The following is a 27,532-nucleotide window of genomic DNA, read 5'->3' as shown; positions in this document are numbered from 1 at the left end:
GCTTATCCATAGAAATAGAATATAAAAATAAACCTACTCTGAGCTCAGAAGAAGGCTTTTGGCCACCTTCTGATTATTCTCTGAGGAAAGAGTATAAAGCTCCTGTTAAGCTAGGCACACACCTGTAATCCCAGTAATTTAGGAGGCTGAGGCAGGAGGATCACAAGTTAGAGGCCAGCTTCAGGAATTTAGCAAGATCCTGTCTCAAAATGAAAAAATAAAAAGGGCTGGGAGTGTAGGAACTCAGTGGTAGAGCGTCCCTAGGTTCAATCCCTAATACCAAAACAAAGAAACACAAATATAAACAAATAAAGCCCAAGAAATTCCTGGTTAGTCACGAGTTGGTCACTGGAAGGAGAAAACAGTACAAAATACAGAGACCTGTGACCTCCCTCACCTGTACTTGTTTACTGATGTTTTGACAAAATGCCTGGGGGCTGAGTTGGGTGGACCAAGGATGCCAAAGCTTGTCATCTAAGGAGACTGGGAGAGGCTGGGCGTTGATTCCAGTTAGATGGGTCCCCACCCTGCACGAGGCAGGTACACCTGCACATGACTCATACGCCCCCTCCTGTCCACGCCAGTCAGCTAGTTTTTGCCATCCCACTCTGGGCTTTCACACTGTATGGTCCCAAACATCCGCTTTCTCCATCCTCCTAGACGGAACGGCTGAATTTATCATGACAGCTCTCCAGGTACTGGCCATTTTGGAGACTCGTTCTCGACTGTGCCACTCCACATCCTTCAAATCAGGGACAGAATCTTCATTCTTCCCTTTGCTCCTTCCAGGACACCCCACCCCCATTTTTCCATTTTCAGGGTCTTTTTAGTCCTCTTTCTTTCCTCCTTCCTTAGCTTCCTGCTCCTTCTGTTCACCTCTCTGGCTCTTGATCCAGCCAGCATTTACCTCTGTGCCCCTCATGTCATAGGCACCTCCCACCAGGAGCCCCTGAATGCCAGGTGAGCTCAAGTACAGGGAGGACCCAGTCATGGGGGGGCCTGCCCCTTCCCACCAGGGCCACCAAGGCTATGGGCTCACGAGCTTCTTTATCCCCCTCTCCATTCATGATCCTGTCTCTGAATTATCCAACATAACCGAGTTTTTCTCATAACACTGCTGCCAATCCCAGCTCCTCCCCTCCCTCTCCTGTGGGAGCTTTGGATTGGTCCCCGCCTGCTGGTGCTGACCTGCTGACATGCTGCTGGTGCTGACTTGACACCGAACACCGTGGCCAACATGGTTTCCCCTGGTGAGTGGAGAGGTACAGGGTGCTCAATCAGGGTGGGGACAGGCAGACAAGGAACAGCCTGGCACTTGCATTTTGGGGGCTGCACTGCTACCCCTCCATTCTTGGCTCTTCTGTGTATCCCCGCTATCCAGCAGGGTGTCCGGACAGGAGTTCTTCCTGCCTCCTTCATTCCTTAGAACCCCACCCACTATGTGTTTTCTAATCTGAATCTTGTTTTGAAATCTCCTGCCCGAGGGGTTTCCCAACCCCTCCTAGTTTTGAGCCAACCTGCTGATCACAGCACTCCCAGATGAGGAATAGAGACGTTAGGTGGGACCTGGCATGCCATTGTGCCCTGGAGACGCTCCTGTGCCTGCAGCAGTCGTCCAACTGGTGGCATCTGGGCAGGAAGGGGAAGACCAAGTAGGGTCCAAACTGAGAACAAAGACTGGCAGAGGGCAGATGGCAGCCCAGCCCTGTTCTTCCCCAAGGGCAGCAGGTACAGGTCTGGTCTGCATCAAAGTGATTCTGTCCAGACAGCCCATGGAGTCCTCGCTCCCATGGGAAGATGCCTTTTAGTTCCCACCTCTGACTTTATGCACTGGACTTGGGGCAGCAGGAACCCTGCCACAGGAGCAGCCTCACCAGAGCTCGTCAGTCTTCCAAGTGCCCCACGGAGGCCATGGGGCATGATCATTCTCCAGAGGAAGCTGAAGGGCAGCTATCAGGTTAGAGTAGCAACCTGGGTCCTCCATCAGGTTCTAATTTTTAACCTTGCTTTTTAGTTAAAAAAATTTATGCAAAGCCTCACTTCTACATCCCCCAGACAGCCGATCCCTTCATGCAAAGGAGCAGAGTGGAATCCTGATCGAGGCTCCTGCTCTCCGTCTCGGAGGGGAACACTGCAGACTAAGCCTTCTCTCCAGTCCTCTGAACCAAGGTGAAAAAGTACTGGATACCACACTTGCTCTTATTCCTGGCACATGGTATCACTCTTGCTTCACTTCGTCTCAGCCCAAAGCTAAGATTGGTGGCAATCACACAGAGAACTTTCTCCTGTCTCCACCCCTCCACGCACATATGCACACACGTAAACACGCACCTCCCAGGAGTGCCACATGGGAGATGGCGCTTGGAAAAGGGCCGCTTGGAAAAGCAGGGGACAGGGGTTCTCATCTTCCCGGACCAGGACCTGCATGAAACCAAGTCTCCTGAAATTGTTAGCTGTTGACTTGGCCAACATAATCTCAAATCCAAAATGCTCAGAAGACAATCTAATGGCACACACCTGCACAAATAAACAATAAGGCTTACTGGGCCCTTGTGGGTACCAAGGGGTCAAGTTTGGCTCAGCTTTTGAACTCAGTCTAAACTATCAGAACATCAGAGACCACCAGAGCCAAGGACCATTCCTAAAAAAAATCAGGTGTTGGTCCAGTTTGCCCTGCCCACAGGGCCAGAGAAAGAGTTTGAGTTTTTCTTTTTTTTTTTTTTTCTTTGTACTGGGATTGCCAGAGCTCCTTTTATCTTTGAGACAGCACCCTGCTAAGTTGTGGAGGCTGGCCTCAAACTTGAGATCCTGCTGCCTCAGCCTCTCGAGTCAGTGGGATTACAGGAGCGTGCCAAGGCGCCAGGCAGGGTAAGGGCTTTTGAGGTCATTTGTGTATCTTCTCAATGCATTGGCTACCAGGCCTTGTTGGTCCCAGTGTGGCAGTTCACATTTTTTCCCTAAGAACATCTTCTGGAATGTTCTGTTCACTTTGCATGAGTTAAACTAATTAGTATGATTTAATGTCTCCTCCTCTAGGCTCTAGAGCCACAGCGCCATCCTCACAATCTCCCAGTTTCTGCTGTATCCTGTCCATACTCCAATCACCACCAGGCTCCTCTCAGCAGGTTCAATAAACTCCCAGTGGGCTTCTGGGCTAACCGCGAGTCTCCTTCTGCACCTTTTCTCCCTCCTGACATCGTCTTACAAGATTTCTCTGTCCCTGAGGCTCCACTGTGGGTGAGTGACCTGCATGGGGACGGTGGTTCCTTCTCTAGGGCACAGCCAAAATATCCTTCTCATAAGAAATCCAGCTTCTTTACCACCCATGCAAGGAGAGTGGGTCAGGGCAAAGGAGACATCTAACAGTCCCTAACAATCGTGGGCTCAGTGAAGAGCCATCACCCAGGAGAGTCCATGTGGAGAGGGCTACCTGGCCAAGCGGCAGCTGTCCTGTGACCACACTTCTCCCTGTGGCGGACACAGCATCGTCACCTGAAAAGCATATGGCATCTAGGTTACAAGGCTTGAGGCTGCCTTGATGTCCCTGGTCCCTGGCTGTCCTGAGCAGAAGGTGGGGCTTCCCTGCCCTGTCACCCTGATGCCTTCCTGCACAAGTGAGCAGTTTAACCATTTCCCTGCCACCTCATCTTTGAAAACATCTCATAAAAGCGCATCAGAGGAAACAGCCTTTTCATTCTACCTATTATTAGTTCCCGGAACAGAGGCTTGAAATATGCAGTCGCCCTGGAGGTGATGAGCAGACACGAGTGGCAGAGCTACCATTTAACCCATTTCTGGAAACGATTGTTTATATCAAATTCAGGGGCCACCAACTCCCACCAACATGACCACGTGCCACTGTGTCAGTAGCATCCCTTCCGTCTTGGGCATCATTCCAGGCCAATGGACAGAAACTCTGGTCAGAGGGCATCTGTGATGAAGCACATGTAATAATGAGTGGGGCTACGTGATGACTGACATAGTTAAAGGAGTTTATAAGGATTATCTCATCCATCTGACCAGCATCGCAGGAAGGAAGGAAAAAAAGGGGAGGGGGAGCTCTTAGATGAACCAGCCACCTAAACTGTCAGTGAAGGAATGAAAATGAACTCAGAAGCCCTTTCTCTGGCCCCTTGGCCAAACCAAATCAGACAGACACAGGATTTTTTTTTTTTTAAGAGGATGATTCTCAACTCAGGCAGTCTGATAGTCTGACAGTTAAATGATTTCAAGAGATGGACTGCACTTGATCCCTCTAAACTGACAAGGGTACCAAACCACAAATCGCTTCCCTGCCTTCCACAAACTTCATAAATAACAGAGACGCTCACTTGAATAGTTAGAAGAAAAAACTGTCAGCCAAGTAGTTTAAGGCGGCTTAGGTGTGGCTGGAAGCATTCTGTGTATTTTCTGTAAAGCCAAACATGTAGACAGTCAAAAATACTACTTTAATGAGCTTATAAATTTAGAGTGACGCTTCACAGCTACAGCGAGGTCTGGGGTTCAACTATTTTGTCTTTGAAATCAAAGCGGCTGCCATGAGACATTCACCCCATTGCTTTGTCCAGGGTGGCGCGGGCTTCTTCCTGGCAGCTTGTTCTTGGACCCAGGTAACTGACCCAGACAGTTCTACCTCCAGCATTTTGTGCAGGGAAAACTAACTCTTGGTATTGGGAGATGTTTTCTGACTTCTTAGCTCTTTCCTTCCTTCCCCCTTCATCTGCTCCCAGCTTCCCAGAATGCCTCTCAGCCAATGCTGTTACCCTCAACAAACTTGAATGCTTCTCAGAAGAGATGGGCACTTGTCCTGGTCAATCCTACAAGTTCACAAGTTTCTCTAATGCTCAAGTTCAAAGCACTCTAATCTCAGTAATCATGGTTTGTTAAATGTGTTTCTAGCTTTTCCTATCTACAATATTTCTAAACAATTTAAGTGAGCTTAAAAGAGATTTACATAATGTGCCACAATTTGGCAAATGAATGTTGTACATAGTGTCTTGCTGACAGGGTAAGTCTGGTGCAGGAACACCCTGTCAGCAGCGCTGTCCCATACGCGGCTGCTGTGATTCCGACATGGCCTCCAGGGCCCCACAAGGCACCAAGGGGAAGGGCGAGGTAATGCATCTGCGACTTCCTTAGACCATGGCTGGATCTAAAGGTGCACACCTGTTCTTCCCAGTCCGTTGGCTTTTCAGAACCAATATTTGGATGCCACTTCCATATTTTCCTTTATTCCCGATCCGTGCCAGCCTGGAGACCAAGACAGAACGAGTCTTCAGATGAACACTTGGCCATCAGTTTTTCCAGAGCCCCAGGACAGTGTTGCTAATATTCATGGTTATGTGTGACCTTGCTGTCTCTCTCCACAGAACTATCTGTTAATTAAACAGACAGACAACCTTACAATTAGGTCAACTCCCTATACTCTGACTTAAGCCCTGGGTTCCTTTCTCTCCAGGATTAGAGTACTCAGAGGGAATGTCTCAATGGCCAATATGCAGAATGTTCTCCTTATGCCCCTAGAGGACTCCTCAGTCAACAGCCACCCCCTGAATATCCCAGGACTTCTGGCACCTGAGCCTCTTACGGGATCTTCTGTTTTTCTGTCTCTATTGTTCTCACTGGTTTTTCTATGCTGTTGAGGATAGAATCTAGACAAAGAGAAGCCTCAACCTATGTGTGCTGGTTATGTGGCTCTGGGAAAATCATCATGACATGCCAAGCATTCATGGTGCAAAAGTTCCCAGTCCCTTAGCCAAGTGCTATGACACACATTTGTAATCCCAGCAACTGGGGAGGCTGAGGCAGGAGGATCGCAAATTCAAAGCCAGCCTTAGCAGCTTATCAAGGCCCTAAGCAACTTATTGAGACCTGCCTCAAAATAAAAAATAAAAAGGGTTGGGAATGTTGCTCAGTGGTTCAGTCCAAACTATAATAATAATAATAATAATAATAATAAAAGTTTCCAATCCTACTCTCCTATCCCCAAACCAGCTGAGATACAGACAAGCCCTTGGCCAGGGTAACTTAGCTCCATTAGATAGGCATCTAGAATCCGTGCTATCTCCCTCCCAACTGAATGGGTGCCCAACTGTCACCTCCCATGGCTCCTTGAGACATCACTAAGTACAGCCTAGGGGTGACAGCTTCCTTCAGGGAGCCTACCATCACCTGAGAGCGCCACTTCAATCTCCCACCCTTGCAGGTGCATAGGAAAGACTCAGGAAAGAGGTGTCCTGCCATGTGGCAGCCCAGAGCCAAATGGGAAGAGTGGCCTCAGGAAGTGGGCAAGGTCTGAGAAACAGAGGAACTGCCCGAGATGCCAGCACAGGGCTGAGTTGGAAGGCTGGGCGAGAAACTGTATGACAACACAGATATGCATTCTCAGCAGTGATCAAACTCCCACTAGCTTGGCAATCTTCCTTCCTCTTCCTCCTCCTCCTCCTCCTCTTCTCTTCGTCTCTCATCTCTGCAGTACCTGTTTTCCTCTGGGCACATGAAAATTTTGCTTTCTCTCTTCTTCCATCCAATTCCGAGGTGAGAGAAGTGAGGAGCAGAGTTCTCTACTCTGCCAGCTCAGATCATGAATGGATGAATTGTTCTGCTCAGACACACCAAATACAACCGATAGATGTGTTGATGGGACATTCACAGAGTGGACAGGAAGCACAACAGTGTCAAGCTGTGAAAGACACACGCCCTGCGCCTCTGAGCTTTTGTGGGATTAACAGGCCAGCATGGATATATCTGGCTTTTTGCATCTGCCTTTATAAATGTCTGCACGAGGTCAGATTTTTCTAAATGGAAGGCTCATCTCCTGGCTGCTAAGCCTTGTGCTCACTGACTATGAGCTCTGCCTCTGATCTACACCTCCAGCCCCAAAGACTCATGTCTTTCCTACTGGGTAATCAGACCCTTGATTTTCATATTATAAGACTGATTTTCCACGGATATCTCTGGTTTTTCTGTCCTCCATCCTACTAAATGCTCCAGAAGAGCTCCATATTTAAGTAAGCCAAGTATGAATCTACAGTAAAGTGGAGACCATTTTTATAAGTAAGTCTTCAATGTGTTTGCTTCAGTGGAGACTGGTATTTCTTTTCTAGAATGATCTCCACCATACTTCCCATTTTCTTCTCATCTTCGATTTTTTTTTTAATTGCCAAATAAGGAGTTTGCCACCTAAACCACAAAATGGGAGATAATCAATTTCTGCCCTTGATACATCAAGAATCCTTTGGGGTTTTACAAATACAAGTAATCATTATCAAAGGATTTGAGTTATGAAGGAAGAAGGGGAAGTAGAACTATTTCAAGGAGCACAGGGATCTCTGGACCCAGCTCTGCCACTGCTGCCTGGGTCAGGCAATTCTTAAGGAAGAGTGTGTTTAAGAAAACACACTCTTAAGAAATTATATTTTCAGAAATGAGAATTGGTGAGGGTCTTGATATGCCATCAGACAAAGGGCTGTGTTTTCTGTCCCAGAAATGCATATTGTCATGGAAAATAGAGGCTATACAGGTGCCCACAGGACAGCTCTGATAAGAGGCCATTCTCTGCCATATGCAGCTCAGCAATTTCCCAGGGGCCTCCAGGTCCCCCATTCTCTCCTCTGGTTTGCACTCCCTAGACACCTGAGCTTATTAAATTGATTAAAGCAGCTGTTCAAACAAATGTCCAAACTGATCTATCTGGTTACAATTTCCATTTTCCCCAAATCAGCCTCTTTTTTTAAAAAAAGAAGTAGGTTAGCAGTAAATGAACATAACTTCACCCACTATTGCCCTGCACTAAACCGGACCTTTTCAGAAAATTAAAAAGTAATTATTCCAAAAGTAGGTTTTATGGTTAAAATGAAACCACAGTCAAAAGCTATTAGAACCTGGACTTTGGGCAAACGCCAAAGAGGGCAGTGCTGGGCATCTTCTTGAGGGGGAGGGAAGGGACTAACCAAAGAAATCTTAAATGAGCATATAAAAAAGTAAGTAAAATGCTGAAACCTGTTCCGCCACCCCACTCCAGTTAGAAGGCACTTTTAACAGCATTAGGAAAGCGAAACCAGTTGTGGGTGGGGTGCAAAGGCTGCCAGGTCATCCGCCTGAAGAAACTCCAGGCTGCGCCTACATGAGCGACGTGCGGCCTCCAGGACCGCGGGCAGGGTGCGTGGCAAGCCGCGGGCCTGGGAGGGGCAGACCGGGTGTCGGTGGTCACTGGCTCACAGCTGCGGGTGACTCGGGTAGCTGCTCTGACCTGTTATCCTACAATTTGATTAAAGAACAAGCGTTTAAGAAAACACAAGCACGCACTAGCATAGAGAAGCCCGCAGGCGCTGGGCTCCTGTACCCGGACTCCCGGAGTCGGGCCGTCGGGGCGGCGCCCTCTGCTGGGGCGCTGACGGTCTCCTGCCCCCGCCCGGTGCGCGGCTGCCCTCTGTTGGACAAAAGGCTTTCAGCCCCACCAGGCCGTCGTTGGTTAAAGCGACACGCTAGCTACAACCCCTAGGTGGCATTAGAAAGGCACAGCCGGCTGAACCTCTGTTTCCACGTCTGTAAAAGGGGCGCGACGGTCATCCTTGCTCACGTCAAAGGGTCGTTCTCAGGAGCAAATGAATGAGGCCCTGCTGTTTTTACCGGTACCACGCCTGCTTCTGCCCAAGCAAAATCCATTTCACTTCCCCGAGGAGATCTTTCACCCCAGTGTCTCTTGCCGTGGGAACACAATTATGTGGCAGCTTTTTTTCTAGCAGCTCTAATAACTTCACTTTTTTTTTTTTTTAACTTTTTGCAGTGCTGGGGACCCAATGCAGGACCTCACACATTTCTAGCCCACACAAAATTTTTAACACAGTATTTACAGCGTTTTTCCCCTTATAAACATGTATCATAATTAAATTTCCTGTCAATTATCTGTTCAGTATCTAAACCCCTGAATTCCCCGGGTCTGTCTAGCATTATGCCTACTGTGTACTAGATGCTTGACAAATACCTTTTTTTTTTTTTTTTTTTTTTTTTGGTGGCAGTTTTGGGGATGGAACCTAGGGCCTTGGCATGCTAGGCAAGCACACTACCCCTGAACCACACCCCAGCCCTTGATAAATACCTGTTGAATAAGGACAAGGAGGAACCATAGGAACTAGTGCAGGTCAGACAGAAATGGAAAGAACAAAGCAGAAATGGGGGAAATCCTATTTCAGGAGTGACAACATAAATTAATACTGAAAAATATGGGGGCAATGGCAGAATGCCTGGTTAGCATGCTCTGAGTCCTGGGTTCCAACCCAGCACCACAAAGTAAGTAAATAAATAAATAAGAAAAATGAATAAAAAGAGCATGGATGATGGTAAAGTTTTGAACTAGAGAGGTGGTGGCTGGGCAACATTATAAATGGAACAAATGCCACTGATTGTAACATATAACAATGTTAATGTTAGGTGAAATTCACCTTGATAATAAGAAAACAAAGGGGGCAGAACTGCAATATAATAATTATAGTTAATAATACTTGATGATTTAGCCACTTTACAAATACTTGATGGAGACAACATAAACAGAATATTCCTATACAGTGTTTGATGTTTATACAAATGTTTTCACATAAATGATTCCACTGGTTCCTCCCAACAAGCCCACCACAGGCAGACAAGGCCCAGCCAGGACACAGTCAGTGAGAAGCTGCCACTCACCAGGCCACTAACACACCTGGCTGGGAAGCTACGCCCTCCTGCTGCCCTGCCTGGAAAGGACTCCTCCAGACAGCTCCCTGGCAGCACCTGGCCTCCTTCCCACTCTGCTTCAAGTCTCCCCATCAGAAAAGCCTAAGAGCAGCCCACCTCTCCATTATTGTGCTCTCTCTCTTACCCTGCTTGATTTTTCTTCAAATATCTTTCATTCTTTTCTTTTATTTTTATTTTTAGGTTTTAGTCGCCAATGGATCTTTATTTATCTGTGGTGCTGAGGACTGAACCCAGGGCCTCCCACCTGCCAGGCAAGTGCTCTGCCACTGAGCCACCGCCCCAGCCCCTCTTTTCTTTTTCTTTCTTTCTTTTTTTTTTTTTTGGTCTGGTATTGGGGATGGGGTCTTGCTAAGTTGCTTGGGCCTCACTAAATTGCTGAGGCCAGCCTCAAATATGATTCTCCTGCCTCAGCCTCCTGAGTCACTGGGATTACAAATTTTTCTTCAAATTTCTTAGAACATATTACTCATTCATCATTTTTCTTTCTATAACAATGTAAGCTCCAAGAGAACAGGGCCATTCATCCGTTTTGTTCTCTGTCATAATAATCCTGACTCCTGGAATGGTATCTGACAAATATAATAGGTACTTAATAAATTTGTGTTAAATGAATGAATAAGTACTAGAACTTTGCTATGAACTTGGCCAAATCTTTTGAGGAACCTAGGTTTTTTTGCAACACAACAAAATAAAATTATAATGTGACTGAGATAAAATGCCAGCTGTTAGGGAACTATATCCAAGTTCAGGATCAGAGCTTGCCTGGGTTCCTCTCATCCCCAGCTTCTTGTTTTGGGCATCTGTCAAGAAACAATCTGAGAACAGAAGAATTGGCCACAGCCCATGTCTAGGTCCCACCCTAGGCCTGCTCTTGGCAGGGAAGGGTGTCTCTGAGGAGGAAGGAGAAGGTGCCGGGCAGCGGTCAGAGTCCAGGGAGCAGCAGAGCGTGACCTTACAAGATCCATGTAATCTGAGTAGAAATTACACCCAGGACCAAATTGATGTGCAACAGGAACTTTTTGATTAACTCTCGTTCCCAGGGGAAAGCTTGCCTCTAACAAGTTGAGGCAGTGTGGTGTGACAGAGCAGTGACCCTTGCAAAACAATGAGACTCTGAGACCCAGTGGCAACCCCAGAATTGTGCCCAGTGGCCTTGGAAAACCTCATGGCCAGCATCAACATTCACTTTCCTCCAGTGCCTGGATCAGGCAGCCAGGCACGAGGGAAGGTTGTCAGGCGGAGTGCAAAGAGCAGACTAGGAGTCAAACCTGGGCAGCTCTAGTGTCGGTGGACTTCTTGCATCTGATGGCAGTTTACAGATTGCAGATTGGTCATTTGTCCAAACTGACCACAGCCATGGGATATCTTAAAATAATTTATATCTTAAAATAATTATATGTTATATCTTAAAATAATTATTGACAAAACATTTTTGACAAATGCCTGTTTGCCAGTCCAAGCCTTACATTTTAACTTAATGGTACAGAAACATGTTTTCAACCTTTAATAAATCATAAAACTTTCTAAAGGAAATATTTCCTGGACTTTCTCTTTCTTTCTCCCTCTTTCCTCTCTCTCTGTCTGTCTCTTCTAATGCCATCTGGTTTCAAATCCTGTTACTATTTTTCTTAGTTTAAAATATTTATTTTAATGCCTAGGTGCAGTGCATGTAAAGGAAGAAGAACTGTTAGAACAGTTCTTCTGGAACTGAGCACCTATAAGAAATTCTAAGCTATGTAAGCTGTGGCCCCCCGACCCCATATATACAAGCACTGTCCCATGTGGGCACGCATACATACACACACACACATCCCCCTCAAAACTTCCTTATAACACATCCAAAGTACATAGCTGAAAATCCAAGCAAATGATTCCTTACAAATTAAACAAAAACATCACAGCATACTTTGCATACTAATAATAGGCCATGACTTTTGCCATTTTCTGAGCGCTATTTGTTGGCATTTTAACCTGTGCTGGTTTCAGGAACTACAACCATTCACCTTTGTCCTGCAGGAACCACATTTAACCCTCCTCCAGCCCTGGGCACTCAAGCATGGGTGGGTATTGAATTTTTCTCAATTCCCACAGCATGACGGTAAAAAGCAAACAAAGTAAAACCGTGGTTGTTTTTGCCTTATATTCCCTAAAACTTGGAAAGGGCATTTGGCCATCTATAAAGACCAGGGCTTGACAGGGATTAAAGGACAGCCTGGCATCTAATCCCAGCTGAGCAGCACACATTGTGGTGGAGCCCACCTGTGGGCCTGTGGAGGTGGGCAGAGGCCCCAGATAGGCTGGTGGGTTTCAGGCAGATGAGGGAGCACAGGTCCCATCTGAAGGATGTGGACAGACAGCTCTGTCTGGAGGCTGCATGGTGCCAGTGTATTTAGATCTCCTCACTTTCCAGGAAAAGCCAGAAACTGAGTTGTTAATGTGAATCTCCACATTTTTAAAAGTTAGAAATTAGTTCTAAAAGTGGTATTAAAATACTGTTTGAGTTGAGTGCAGTGGTACATTCCTGTAATCCAGCTCAGGAGGCTGAGGCAGGAGGATCACAAATTCAAGGCCAGTCTCAGCAACTTAGCAAGGCCTTATCTTGAAATTAAAATTAAAAAAAAGGAATTAGGATGTAACTCAGTGGAAAAGTCCCCTGGGTTCAGTCTCTGGTACCAAAAATAAATAAATAAATATTTTTAAAAATATGAGCCAAACACAATATATCTATGGCCTGATATGGCACACAGGAGCCTGACTGTGCACTCTTTGGAATAGTAAGTGGTTCTAGCAGGTTTCAGGCCTCAATCCACCACTCATTAACTGGTTTCTGGGTAGGTGCTTCACTTCCCAACCACTTAGAATTGGTGATCCAGGATGATGGAGAAGCTAGGGCGTTGATTTCCTCCAGTTCAGATCCTAACTCCACCACTTACTACCACCATATACTAGCTGGTCATTGGGATGGACTACCCTGGGCTCCAACTCCCCCACCCCCATAAAATGCAGACAAGCTGGGCACAGTGGCGCAAGGCCTGTAGGCCCAGTGGCTCAGGAGGCTGAGGCAGGAGGATTGAAAATTCAAAGCCACCCTCAGCAAAGCAAGGCACTAAGCAACTCAGTGAGATCCTGTCTCTAAATAAAATACAAAATAGGGCTGGGGATGTGGCTCAGTGGCTGAGTGCTCCTGAGTTCAATCCCCAGTACCCCCACACAAAAAAATTGCTGACAACAATGCAATCCCTCCCACAGGGCTGATGTGGGATTAAATGAGGTGATGCACACAAGTGCCTTCTGTGGAGGAAGCACCTGGTAGTCATGGCAGCCACTGCTGTCATGAGCTTGGCGTCCCTTTCTCCATCTGTCCACAGCCAGTCAGCCAGTCCTGCTAAATAAGACTTCTGAAACTCTCAAATCTATCCCAGGCATGACCTCACCCTCACTCTCTTCATCCTGAACTATCACAATCATCTAATGGTCATGCATCCTGCTTTCCTGAGCAGCCTCGGGAAATCAGCTGCTCCCATGTGATTCCCTCTCCCAGCTTACGCTGGCATTCATTCTCCCTGTCACCTGCAGAACAAAGTCTACTTCTCTAATCAAGGCTCTCCCCAGGCTCATATCCTACCAGTATCTATAACATTTTTATGCCCCAGCCACACCCTACCCTATCCTTGCCTTTCCTGAAAGCCATGCTGTTGACTGTCATCAAATCTCAGCAATAATATTCTTTCTGCTTACCTTGTTTGTCCTCCATGTCAACTTTTGACCACATCTCACCCTTCTAAATCCAGACCAAAACAGTGATTTCCACCATGAAGGCTTCTCTGATTGTCCCCCTAACCAGCCCCTGCGGTAGAGCCCTCACTCCCCTGCATCTCTCCACACCTAGTGCATAGTGCCCTTTCGCCCATCTCAAAATGCCCTGTAGTCCACTTGCTGACATCTGCCAAACACGAGGTAGGGGCTGGGGATATAGCTCAGTTGGTAGAGTGCTTGTCTCACATGCACAAAGCCCTGGGTTCAATCCTCAGCACCAGGAAAAAAAAATAGGAGAACAAGGACAAGAACCTGGCCTTTCTTTCTTTTTTTTTTGTACCAGGGATTAAACCCAGGGGTGCTTAACCACTGAGCCACATATCTAGTCCTTTTTTATATTTTATTTAGAGACAGGGTCTTGCTGAGGTACTTAGGGCCTCACTAAACTGCTGAGGCTGGCTTTGAACTCATGATCCTCTTGCCTCAGCCCTCCAATTTGCTGAGACATTACAGGTGTGTGACAGTGAACCCAGCTGCCTTACACATTTTTTAAAAAAATTTCTAGCTGGCACACAGTTAAGTTCTTGGTGTTTGCTAAATAAATTAATAAAGGCATTGTAACAAGGTCAAAGATAACATCACTTTTAATATATCCTGTTGCAAGAAATTGGGATCTTTGGGAATATACTTGCCACAAAGAATAGGAGGGGCTGAGGTTGTGGCTCAGTGGTAGAGCACTCGCCTAGTGTGTGTAAGGCCCTGGGTTTGATCCTTAGCACCACATAAAAATAAATAAAATAGGACTGGGGATGTGGCTCAAGCGGTAGCGCGCTCGCCTGGCATGCGTGTGGCCCAGGGTTCGATCTTCAGCACCACATATAAACAAAGATGTTGTGTCCGCCGAAAACTAAAAAATAAATAAATAAATATATATTAAAAAAATAAAGGTATTGTGTCCAACTACAACTAAAATAAATAAATAAATATTTTAAAGAAAGAAAGAATACAAAAAAAAAAAAAAGGCCCATAAAAATCACTTAAAAGAGCAGGTGCTGCAATACTCGCCTGTAATCCCAGCAAGAACTCTGGAGGCTAAGGCAGGGGATCAAAAGTTCAAGGCCATCCTGGGCAGTTTAGTGAGATTCTGTCTCAAAACAAAAACAAAAATAAAAAAGGGCTGGGGATATAGCTCAGTGGTAAAATGCCCCTGGGTTCTATACCCAGTACTCCCCAACACCCAGCCAAAGAAATCAATTGAAAGCCCTCAACTTGCCAAGCATAGTGGCACATGCCTGTAATCCCAGTGGCTCAGGAGGTTAAGACAGGAGGGTTGAAAATTCAAAGCCCACCTCAGCAAAGGCAAGGCGCTAAACAACTCAGTGAGACCCTGTCTCTAAATAAAATACAAAATAGGGCTGAGGATGTGGCTCAGTGATTGAGTACCCCTGAGTTCAATCCCTAGCACCAAAACAAAAAAAAAAAAAAGCCTTAAGTTCCCTGGAATGTGTGCATTTTGGTTCATTTTAGCATAAAAAGATGTTATATTTAAAACTCTAACTACCTAGATAGTTGAAAATATGCACTTACAGGTGGCTGGCATTTGTCACAGAGCCTTGACATTCACTTGTCTTTCTGTGGCCTCCATGGAATGCATGATTTCCCAGGTGAAAATGTCATTCAGACAAAGAACAGAAATCTGATGATTTGGGTCATAATTTATACAACGTGCCAGTCTGAGAGGTTTTCACACACGGGGAACTGCCTGAACCTTGCCCTTGTGTCCATGCAAGCCTCTTATGAGAGAGAATAATTCCTCAGCTGAAGAGTCAAGAAAGGAGGCTGGAAGCCATCCTCTCTGGGAGGCACAGACCTGGGGAAGAAAATAAACATAATTGTTTTAGAATTTGTATTCTTAAAAACTTGCCACAAAGCATTCACCAAATGAATGGAAGGTTGTGACTCAACCTCATCTCCCCCTCCTCCCCCAAGCAGCACAGCAGAGCTTGCTTTGGCAGCCTGGGAAACTGATTTCTGGGGTTGGTCTAGAAGGAATGGGGGCAGCAGTTCAACAGAGAGCTTTTCGGGTGCTCTGGGGTGAGGCTCTCTGGGATGGCCTGGCTCTTGCAGTTTCTAGTTGGTGCGCTTGATAGATAATGGTTCTTTTTTTCTTAATATTTATTTTTTAGTTGTAGTTGGACATAATACCTTTATTTTATATATTTATTTTTTATGGAGTGCTAAGGCTCAAACCCAGGGCCTCACACATGCTAGGCAAGCGCTCTACCAATGAGCCAGAACCCCAGCCCCAGACTAATGGTTCTTACTGCAAAAAGCTGTAGGAAAGATTAAATGATAAAGAACAGGTAAAGTGTTCTATCATGGTACCTATTAAATACTCTGATTATGACAAGAGTTTAGGAAATATTAGCTTTTATTATCATTCATCAAAAAGATCCTGGGCTGGGGTCGTGGCTCAGTGGTAGAGCGCTTGCCTAGCAAGTGTGAGGCACTGGGTTCGATCCTCAGCACCACATATAAATAAAAAATAAAATAAAGATATTTTGTCCATCTACTAAAAAAAAAAATTTTTTTAATTCTGCTACTAGGCTTGAGCTATATGGAGTTTATCTTTACAACTTCATATATTCTTAGTATCTCTATTGTCCATCTATGGGAACTGAAGAAGGAGAAAGCATTCAACTTCTCACCAAGGAAAAGGCAGAAAGAGTGGAGATAGAAAAAAAGAGGCCACATCCACATAAAGGCCAGCCCTGCAACTGGTTCCGGCATAAAAATAGATCTGGACTCCAGTGGCTGCACTGGAAGGAAGGAAACAAAGAGCGCCTTCAGTCTGCCACATAGTAGAGAGCAAATCCTGGGCCTGGACAAACCTCAAGTTCAAGTGTGGAATAAAGACATTTTCAGACTTTGAGGCCTTTGAAAACAAGAGGCATTCTCAGAAACAGGGTAAATTATTACAGTGATTTTTTTTCAATAGATGTTAAATGATACTAAGACTACTAAAGCCACTGAATGTGAAGGATTCATTCATTCCACAAATACATCCTGAGTGCCTACTATGTGCTGTTCATTCAGCAGGCCAGAACAGGTCCCCACAGACACTTGCTGCTGCTCCATGGAATTTACTTTATAGTAACAAACAACTACAGGAGGAAACTGAATCAAAGAGGAAAGTGACAGAGAAAGAAAAATGAGGCTCCTGAACTCCAACTTTCAGTTGAAAAACTACAGGAATTGCAGCAGGTAGAAGATGGAACCACCTGCCATCCTCAGAACCCACTCAGATAAATCCAGAAGGTGGAACTGGCCTGGGCTGGGCATGAGGCTGCGTGCCTGTAACCCCAGCGTTTCAGGAGGCTGAGACAGGAAGATCTCAAGTTCAAGGTCAGCCTGGGCAACCTAGGGAGACCCTATACAATTTTTTTTTAAAGGGAGGGGACCTGGATGGTATAGTTCAGTGGTAGAGCATTTACCTTGTTACATACAAGCCCTGGACATACTCAATCCCTGGAACCAAAGAGAGAGAGAAAAAAAATGCCTGGGTTCCTGAAAAAAGTCAAACTGTTAAAAACAAGACAAGAGGTAGACTTGTGTAGATTAAAAGAGTTAACAGGAGCTGAGGGTACCTCCATGGTGGAGTGTGTTTAGCATATATGCAAGGCCCTGGGTTCCATCCCAGCTCCTAAATAAATAAATGTTAACAATCTCATCCAACTAGTAAACCCTTGAGTATATCCTGAGCCAACAAAAGCAATTTTTTGTTTGTGGTACTGGGGATTGAGCCCAGGGGTACTTTACCATTGAGCCACATCCCCAACCATTTTTATTTTTTATTTTGAGACAGGGTATCACTAGGTTGCTGAGGCTGGTCTCAAACTTGTGATTCTCCTGCATCAGCCTCCTGAGCCACTGGGATTATAGGCATGTGTCATTGCTCCCAGCTTAATTGTTTTAATCTTTTTATTTTTCCATCTAAATGAAAACATTCAAAAGGTGGTATGCCTGTAGTTCCAGCTATTGGGGAGACTGAGGTAGAAGATTTCTCAAGTGTGGGTATTGGAGGCCAGATTGGGCTACAAAGTGAGACCCAGTCTCAAAAAACAATAACAACCAGGCATGGTTCCTCACACCTGTTATCTCAGCAGATCAGGAGGTTGAGGCAGAAGGATCACAAGTTCAAAGCCAGCCTCAGCAATTTAGTGAGGCACTACATAACTTAATGAGACCCTGACACAATAGTACAGTGACTTGTTTACTATGTTAACTATTCTCACATAGGAAAAATCATTAAGAGGAAAAGCAAGGTTCTGCAATGTGGCAGACTGAATACATTCATGTATTTATCTCTAAACCCCAGTTAGATGAAAATAAAGAAATAAAAATGAGGCTGGGGTTGTGGCTCAGCGGTAGAGCACTCGCCTCGCACGTGCGAGACCCTGGGTTTGATCCTTAGCACCACATAAAAATAAATAAACAAACTAAAGGTATTGTGTCCAACTACAACTAAAAACTAAATATTAAAAAAAAAGAAAGAAAAATGTTATAAACCCACAAAACAATGAGGTGGATTAGAGATGTCAACCAGCTTTGGAAGATGGAATGGAACTAATAGCCCAGTAGAAGACTCCAATGCCTAAAGAGAGCCTGGGGATATGGCTTAGTTGGTAGAGTGCTTGCCTTGCATGCACAAGACTCTGGGTTCAATCCCCAGCAACACACACACACACACACACACACACACACACACTCAAATGCCTAAAGAGGAGAATGTATGCAAAAAATATAACAGTCATCTTTCACCAATGTTCAGGACCTGGAGAGACCAGACACCTCTGATAGAACAAGGACATGGAGCTGGAAGCAGGAAAACTGTTTAGAAGTCTGTACATAAAGCAATTAAATGTGGGCGCAGTGGTACATGCCTGTAATCCCAGCATCTCGGGAGGCTGAGGCAGGAGGATCAAAAGTTCAAGGCCAGCCTCAGCAATTAAGTGAGATCCTGTCTCAAAATAAAAAATAAAAAGGGATGGGGATATGGCTCAGTGATTAAGTGACCTGGATTCAATTCCCAGTACCAAAAAAACAATTAAATTCACAAATCCCCTCCCCAACTTTTTTTTACCATTGAGCTGAAAACATAAAAACTGCGATAAAATGTATATATCTTACTACATCTACATCTACAGCCCTATACCCCCTTCCCTATTGCTACAATCTCAACATTGTGGCCCCATAAGTATTCCCCCATGCAGGTAACTGGAAAATTCTCTGGAGAAACCAAATAGTCCCTACAATATGATCTACACATTCTGACACTTGGGGGTACCCAGAAAAAAATTCTGCTTGTCCCAGTCACCCACAATAGGGTGAAGCCCATCAATCGACATGCCCCATCTATGTGAATAGTTTCCAATTAGCTCTGCTTAATGTCTCAGTATCAAATATGAAAAGCAAGCTGTTGAAGAAAATCTCCAACAGCATACATACACTTCAAAAGAAAAAAAAGGGGAGGCAAAATCAGGGGAAACAGTGTGAAAAACAGAAAAAAAAACAGAAAAAATATAGTTCATGTAGTGAAACCTAACAGACTCTATCAATTCATTTTTTTCTCCCTTCCTCTCCCTAAGAGAGCTAAGAGAATATGTACACAAAACAAGAGGACAATGCTATACACACACACACACTCTCTCTCTCTCACACACACAATAGAAACAGTGACAACAATTTAAAATTTAAACATTAAAATTCAAAAACTCATGGGGCTGGGGTTGTGGCTCAGAGGTAGAGCACTCGCCTACCATGCATGAGGTACTGGGTTCGTTCCTCAGCACCACATAAAAATGAAATAAAGATATTGTGTCCACCTATAACTAAAAAATAAATATTAAAAAAAATAAAATTCAAAAATTCAATAGAAAGGGTAAGGTTAATGAGCTTGACCAAAGAGTAGAACAAAAAGAAAGATAAAAGGATAAGATGCATAATTCAAGTTCCAACATCAACAGAAAATGGGATGTGGGAGGGCCGTCGCGCTGAGTGACCAGCATTTCTTCTCGTGATCAGTGGAGGCTCTGTGGGTCATTTTCATAGTGATCTGGCCACATTCATAGTGGCCCCAGACACTGCCCCCCGATCCTCGAAATAGCAGAATGTGTCTTCATGCATAGGCGTGCCTTCCTGCAACCCCAGGGGTGTCCCTTTGTGATATTACTCCCTTGCCCTGTTTGGGATAGAATGTTCCATGGAAATACCCTTTGTGTGTCCCCTTCTCTTGTTCTGCCTTTGGGTGTGGCCTTCCTAGATGTCAGTCAACCTGCTGACAGCAGACATCATGAAGTTAGACTCAGCCCCCTGAAACCTGACCCCTGGCCTCATTTGAATAGCTTCTTCTCAATAAAAGGGTCAGCATGTGTTGGCTCTCTCTCTCTCTCTCTCTTTCTGTGGACCCTTAAGGTCAGAGGAGCCGTCACAGGACCCCTAAAGAAAAAGGTATCTCTGTCTCTTGTGTGGTTATTTCATGCAGCCCAGTTCCCCTGGAGTGATCCTGAGTGTTTTAGTGTCGAGGAACGCAGCAGGGATGAGTATATAGGTTTAGCCATGAAGTGACAGAAAACAGGTAATTTTTTTTTTTAAAGAGAGAGTGAGAGAGGGAGGGAGAGAGAGAGAGAGAGAGAGAATTTTTAATATTTATTTTTTAGTTATCGGCAGACACACATCTTTGTTTGTATGTGGTGCTGAGGATCGAACCCGGGCCGCACGCATGCCAGGCGAGCGCGCTACCGCTTGAGCCACATTCCCAGCCCTGAAAACAGGTAATTTTCATGGGAAAGAAAAATATATCCTTACAGTCAAAATAAAAGAACACCCAGATGCAATGCCACATGCCTGTAATCCCAGTGACTCAGGAGGCTGTCAGAAGGATCTCAAGGCCAAGGCTCAAGGCCAGCCTCAGCAAATTAGCAAGGCCCTCAACAACTTAGCAAGACTCTGTCTTAAAATTTAAAAAAAAAATTTTTTTTAAAGACCTAAGGATGTAGATCAGTGGTAATGCACCCCTAGTTTCAACCCCCAGTACCTTAAAAAAAAGAACAGCAACATCTTAAACATCTTGAACAACATCTTGAATGGCAACATTTGGAGTTAGAAGATAGTGTTAGAAGTTAAAATTCTATGGGAAAAATATTCCTAACCTAGAATCTATACCTAGCTAAACTATTAATCAAATATGAGAAAAGAATAATACTTTCAGACAGATTCAGTTATCACAAAGTTTACCTCCCATGGTCCCTTTTTTGGAAGCCATTAGATGATGCAGTTGACTAAGAATAAGGGAGTAAAATAAGCATTTTAATTTAAACATTTTGAAGGATGGAAGGAAGAAGGAAGGAAGGAAAGAAAGGAGGGGGGCAGGGAGAGATGAGAGAGAAAGGAAGAAGAGGAGGAAGAAGAGGAGAGAGGGGGAAACAAGGACCATTGATTTTCTGTTAGATTAGACTACATGAACAAAAATATGGCAAGGGGTTTAATGATCTTCTGGAGTCTTTGGGACAAATTACCCAAGAGTATGCAGAAAATATAATCAATAACACCAGCTATTATATGTTTGTGTTATGATACTTGTGTTAGGATAAAGTTTCTACTCAGAAATTTGGCAGACTTTTAAAAGTACACAGAGGATAAAAATGGTAAGTGTTTCTTTCATCCTATTTCTGCTTTTAGCCACCTCTTACATTCTTGCCCAAGAGACAAACAATCCAACAGACCAAGTTAAGACTTGGACTTAACATGGAAGTCTTCACATTAGACACTCAGGGGACCTTCTCTCCTCCTTGGGATAAGAGTAGAGAGTGTATAACATAAAAAGAAGACCCTTAATGAGATACAGGGGAGCTGTGGAAAACCTCATGTGATTAGATAAATAATTAAAAGTCAAGATCAATGGGCTAGGGTTATGGCTCAGTGGTAGAGCGCTTGCCTAGCGTGTGTGAGGCACTGGGTTCGATTCTCAGCACTGCATATAAATAAAGAAAAATAATAAAGGTCCGTTGACAACTAAAAAAATATTTTTAAAAAAAATCAAAGATAGGGGCTGGGGTTTTAGCTCAACGGTAGAGTGCTTGCCTAGCACGTGTGAGGCTCTGGGTTCGATCCTCAGCACTACATAAAAATAAATAAAGGTATTGTGTCCAATTACAACTAAAAAATAAATATTAAAAAAGAAGTCAAAAGGCTGGGGATGTGGCTTAAGCGGTAATGCACTCGCCTGGCATGCGCGGGGAGCTGGGTTCAATCCTCAACACCACATAAAAATAAAAAATCAAAAGATATTGGGGGCTGGGGATGTGGCTCAAGCGGTAGCGCGCTCGCCTGGCATGCATGCAGCCCGGGTTCGATCCTCTGCACCACATACAAACAAAGATGTTGTGTCCGCGAAAACTAAAAAATAAATATTAAAAAAAAAAAGATATTGTGCCCACCTAACTAAAACTAACTAACTAAATAAATAAATAAGATGTCAAAGACAGAAACAAAAAGCAGGGGACTAGGGTTATGGCTCAGCGGTAGAACGCTCGCCTAGCATGTGTGAGGCACTGGGTTCGATCCTCAGCACCACATAAAAATAAATAAATAAAATAAGTGTATTGTGTCCAACTACAATTAAAAAATATTGTTTTTGCATTTTTTAATTTGTTTTAATTAGTTACACATGACAGTACAATGATCTTGACATATCATACATTTGAATCAGATGGGATATAATTTCTCATTTTTCTGAGTGTACAGGTTGTAAAAACTAAATATTAAAAAAAACTAAATATTCTGCTGGACACAATGGCACATGAAAGAAAGAAAGAAAAAGAAAGAAAGGAAGGAAGGAAGAAAGAAAGAAAGAAAGAAAGAAAGAAAGGAAGGAAGGAAGGAAGAAAGAAAGAGCAGGTACAAATAATTGAACTAACCCCATCTCAAGCATGGGTAATTCAAATTTGGGGTGGAGGTCGGGGTACCCTGTGACATACTGGCCCTGCTAAAGTAGGTTAAACAGTGCAGCCCAGCAATTATTCTGGGTACAACTCTGGTGCTATTTAGAAGATCCATAAGGATGAATTTGATCCAGATGTGTATAGGACCCTGAAAGAGGCCTGTCACAGTAGATGGTAAAACTGGCTTCATGGGAGTGGCCAGTACAGAAATAGTGAAGGAAGTAAATTTAAAACCAACAAACATAATCATCATTATGGAATATGGCGTCTTACTTTTTGAGTTTTTTCCCCTTCATTTGCTCATCTCCTCTTCACTTGCTTTTGTAACTTTGGAGCCACTCATTCTTCAGGATCCATTTTCATTTTGCTTACTCCAGGCCTGCTGCTTCTTCCACAGCCCTCGATATCTATCCTTTATCCTGTTGTAATTCTTCTCATCAGGCCATGCCTGCATATTGTCTCCCTAATTATGTGTCAGATGAAATCCTTCTAGCCCATCCTAAAGCCACTTCTCAAAGAGCTATTTAAGAACCCCAAATCCAATTTTCTTCTATCATTACCAAATCTATTCTTTCTCCTCAGAATGTTCTTATTTTCCTCTTTACCACTATTTTTTTTTCCCTTCCACTGGTACTGGCTCTGCCTTCATGCCCAGTAGCTCTGCTCCATTCCCACATCCTTCTTTCTAGACTCTTCTTTACCCCTTCAAGATCAATAATGTCTCTAATAATGACTCTAATGTCTCCTCTTTGACTTTCAATAGTTCCCCTACCTGGATATCTCCTTCTTTAGCTGCAATCCTTCATCTGCCTCATCCACTGGGACCTTCCCCTGTAATATTTTTCTCTTCCATAGAAACGAATTCACCAGTAATATCTTTCACTTCATGAAGGCTATCCTCATCAATTTCTATTCCTTCCTCAATCCCTTCTAGTTCTTCATCTCTCATTTTTGTACTTTCAGAAGGAATTTCCATCTCCTCATCTGTAAATTCTATCCCTCTTTCATCACCAGTAATTTCTATCACTCTTTCAATGTTCTCTTCACTTCTGCTCCGTTTTTCTCCATTAGATTCCAGTTTCTCTTCACTTGACCCCGCTTTATCTCCAATGGATCTCGAATCCTCTCTATCAGTCCTTGGTTTCTCTTCACTGGACCTTAGTTTCTCTCTACTCAACCTCATCTTCTCTCCACTGGACCCCCGCTTCTCTCTCCTGTACACTGGGTTCTCTCCATTGGACCCCCGCTTCTCTCCGCTGTACACTGGCTTCTCTGCAATGGACCCCCGTTTCTCTGCAGTGGACCCCCGCTTCTCTGCAGTGGACCCCCGCTTCTCTACAGTGGACCCCCGTTTCTCTCCCCTGGACTCCCGCTTCTCTCCACTCAACTTCTGCCCCTCCTTCTGCTGCAATTGATATTCTCTGGATCTCAAGTCGTCTCCACTGGTCCCCACGTTATTCCCAGTAGACGTGGGCATCTCTTCAGACAGAGACCACCCCTTCCTAGACTCTGCGGTCATCCCTGAAGCGTTAGATTCAGCTCCAATTTTGCGTTTGACGTCTTGTTTTCCCCAAATCTCTCTTGCAGAATCCTGCAATGCATCTGCTGTACTACTGCCAGTCCCTTCCTGACTCAGGCCTGCCTTCTCTTTCAAGACGGTCTTTCCCACACTTTCTGGTCGCAAGTTCTCAGGACCAACCCTCGGGTCCCACGTTCTAGGCTTTTGCGTCTTTCTGCCCAGAAGCTCCACCCTCTTTCCAATCACGATTAGCCCGTTCCAGGGCACCCACATTTTCACTTTCTCTCGCTGCACCTGCGCCCTCTTGCAGCCCCGCTCCAGCGAATGCCAGCGGATGGAGGCCTGAACGGCGCCTCCTGGGGTGAGGGCCTTGCTGAGCCGCCTCAACTGATTGTTCAGCCGCTCCCTCGCGCCCCTGAGCGAAATTATTAACGGAATCCCTTTCTGCTCAGACATCGCCACCTGCCCTGGCGGGTGGCCCACTGGCTCCACTCCGGGGAATCATTCCCTAACCCTCCCTCCCGCCCCTCCCGCCCCACGCCGCCCCACCCGCCGCCTCACCCACCGCCTCACCCACCGCCTGGAAGGCGCGAGACCGAGTTAGTGTGCACGCGCAAAACGCGCGCGTGGCCGTTGGAAGCCGGGCCGGGAACCGCCACGAGCCGGAGTCCCCCAGCCCCGGGGGCGGGGGATGGGGCGGTGGCCGTGACTCGTGATGTTCCTGGCCCTGAAGTGTGACCGAGGCCCTGAAGTGCTCGTGTATCACCCGCCCTCTTTCGGTTCCGCGCTGCCCGTTAAAAGCCCTGCTTGGGATCTCACACACACACACACATATACAAAAAAAAAAAAAAAAAAAAGACTTGGGCGTTATTGCCAATGGAGTCCAGCAAGCTCGACCTGCTACCCAATCGGAAGGCGCAGCTGCCAGGGACAGGGTGGGAATCACCCGGACCCCAGGTAACTCCCAGGCTGGGAGGGGGAGGTGTCACCAGCAATTGATGGGATCCCCACTCGGTCCGTTCATCCGGGCGAGTTACAGTGACGAAGCTGCGGGAGCGCGCGGGCAGCGTCCATCCACGGAATGTGTGTGCTGCAGCTGAGTAGCCCGAAGGAGCAGCATCGGGAGGCTGGGAAGGAGAGTAAGGTAAAGAAAAGATGTAAACCCTCTTCCAACCACCACCTCACTCCATGGTACCCGATTGATATCCAAGGAGAGTGAGAGAGCGAGCGCACAGTGGACCAGGGGATGGGGCGCCTCTGTGCCCTTGCATAGCTGTATGGCGACTGGTGAGGATGCCAAGGGACACAGGGTTTTACCTTTGCCTGCGCAAATGGAAAGGGATTCATCACTGTAACTCCTCCCTAGGACTGACTCGCACTGGCTAGATGGGGAAGAAGAGGAAGAAGGGATGTGAGGGATTGTGAAGGGGCTGGTGTCCTCTTCCCTCCGCCCCCGCAGTGGGGGAATCCTGAAAGCACGCATGGCTTCACCTGTGTATCTATGTTCATATAATCATAAGACCCTTCATTTTTCCTTTCAACCTCATTCTACAAATAGTCATTGAGCATCTACATTGTGCCAAAGATGGTTAAGGCATGCAGAGGTGCACACTTTGTGGGCTGTGGCTGAGGCTGAGAATGGAGCAGCTAGGGTACACCCTGAAGGTCCTACCTCCCCCAAGCAGCTACCCAGCAGTGTAGTTGAAAGCAGGGATACTAAGCTATCAGGAAGCAGGGCAGGTGACTAGGAGGCCTACTGTATCACTGAACCAGACTGCTTGTGTTTGGAGCCGGATGCTGGTAAGGGGAGTTAGGAGAGCCTGTCTTGGGAGTGTTACAGAAGTGAGGAGAGGATTCTAGTGGAATTTGGAGGGACTGATAGACACAAAACAAAACAACAAGTGACTGTTTTAGTGTTTATCTATGTTCATATTCATGGTTAAAATAGATTACAAAATATATCTCAGAGCTTAGTGTGTGTATGAAGTACCTAGCGTACTGTAAAGACAAATACAAGTATTAGCTGTTATATTAATATTGTTGTTATTCCTGTTGTTAGTGCTATCATATGGGATGTTGTGTTTTCTGAGGATGTACTGAGCCACACACTCTGAAATTCCACTCTTAACACTTATCCTCTAGGTTAACATTGCCTCCTAAAGCTCCTTCTTTAAATGCAGAGACATTAGAAGAAAAGCAAGTATTAGGCATGGTAATACACACCTGTAATCCTGGCTACTCAAGAGCTGCTCAAGAGGATAGCAAGTTCAAGGCCAGTCTAGGCAATTTAACAAGGCTCTGTCTCAAAATAAAAATTTTAAAAGGGCTGGGGATATAGCCAAGTGTTAGAGCACTTGCCTACCATGTGGAAGGCCCTGGGGTCAATCCCCAATACTTAAAAAAAAAAAAAAGCATTTTCACATTGGATTTTGAAAACACAACTACATACTATACATGTAAGGACACAAAAAAGGTTGAAATAAAGGATAAAAGGAAAGGAAAATGTACACCATGCACACACTAACCAAAAAAAGCTGATGTTGCTATTAATTTCCAAGAGAATAGACTGTAATCATGAAATATTACTAGAAATAAAAGGGACATTTTTAATGATGAGTCAATTCAACAGAAAAACATTCCTAAATTTATATGCATAAATTTATATATGCAAATATGTACACATTTATAACATAGCTTCCAAATATACAAAGTAAAAGTGACAGAACTGAAAAGAGAAAGAGGCAGTTTTAGTTAGAGATTTTAACACAGCTATCTCAATAACTGCTGGAACAAACAGACAAAAATAATCAGTAAGGATTTTGAAGATTTAAACAGCATAATTAATCAATTTGATCTAATTGACCTATATAGGAATCTGTACCTAACAACTGCAGAAAACATTTTTGTGCACATATTATATGTTAGGCTACAAAGATAGTTATCAACAAATGTTAAAAGACTGAAATAATATAGAATACATTCTCTGACCCAGGATTAATTAGGAATTAAAACAAACAAACAACCAAAAAAAACTAAATTCTAAACTATTTGAAGACATTGCTTCTAAATAACTCATAGGTAGAAGGAGAAATTATAATGGAGATTAGAAAATACTTTTAAATAAATGACTATGAAAACATGACACATCAAAACTTACAGAATATTGCTAAAGCAGTGTCCAGAGGGAAGCTGATACATCCACAGGCACATGCACATTTTGGAAAAGAAGAAAGACTGAGAAGTCATTGATCTAAGCTTCAATCTTAAGAAGCTAAAAGAAAAGAAAGTTAAACCCCAGGAAATTAGAAGGATAAGAAAAGAAAGTGATAGAGAAATTGATATGTAGAAAATAAATATATAGGGCTGGGGATGTGGCTCAAGCGGTAGCGCACTCGCCTGGCATGCATGCGGCCCGGGTTCGATCCTCAGCACCACATACAAACAAAGATGTTGTGTCCGCCGAAAACTAAAAAATAAATATTAAAAAGTTCTCTAAAAATAAATAAATAAATATATATAT

At 44.7% G+C, this 27,532-nt stretch overlaps 1 protein-coding gene across 9 annotated transcripts; it reads right to left on the bottom strand.

Annotated features, from left to right (window-relative positions):
• Positions 1-4,429: 4,429 nt before the first annotated feature.
• On the bottom strand, positions 4,430-27,532 carry LOC124093064 (uncharacterized). 9 transcript variants are annotated; one of them, XR_006851837.2, is made up of 5 exons: positions 25,330-27,523; positions 24,590-25,139; positions 22,767-22,912; positions 15,079-15,361; positions 14,555-14,635 (listed from the first exon to the last, which is right to left on the bottom strand). XR_006851837.2 is itself a non-coding variant. In XM_058579472.1 (4 exons), the coding sequence occupies exon 1, from the start codon at positions 24,466-24,468 to the stop codon at positions 23,305-23,307; it is 1,164 nt and encodes a 387-aa protein (XP_058435455.1). In that variant the 5' UTR covers positions 24,469-24,509; the 3' UTR covers positions 14,555-14,635; positions 15,079-15,361; positions 16,986-18,511; positions 22,767-23,304. The 9 variants fall into 9 exon arrangements, 5 of the variants coding, with proteins under 5 accessions (XP_046301170.2, XP_046301169.2, XP_046301171.2 ...); XR_009226854.1 differs by lacking the exon at positions 22,767-22,912 and having other exon boundaries at positions 24,578-25,139; positions 25,330-27,532; XR_009226853.1 differs by lacking the exon at positions 22,767-22,912 and having other exon boundaries at positions 25,330-27,526.

Source organism: Marmota monax, unplaced genomic scaffold (assembly GCF_021218885.2).
Source record: "Marmota monax isolate L192 unplaced genomic scaffold, Marmota_monax_Labrador192_F-V1.1 WCK01_AAM20220418_F8-fsc00038, whole genome shotgun sequence".
NCBI classification, from domain to species: domain Eukaryota; kingdom Metazoa; phylum Chordata; class Mammalia; order Rodentia; family Sciuridae; genus Marmota; species Marmota monax.
The sequence above is the reverse complement of the archived record's forward strand: the minus strand, read 5'-3'. Positions and strand labels throughout refer to the sequence as shown.

Excerpts from the sequence above, each read along its gene's own strand:
- LOC124093064 (XM_046445214.2), bottom strand. The coding sequence starts at position 24,468 with ATGTCTGAGCAGAAAGGGATTCCGTTAATAATTTCGCTCAGGGGCGCG.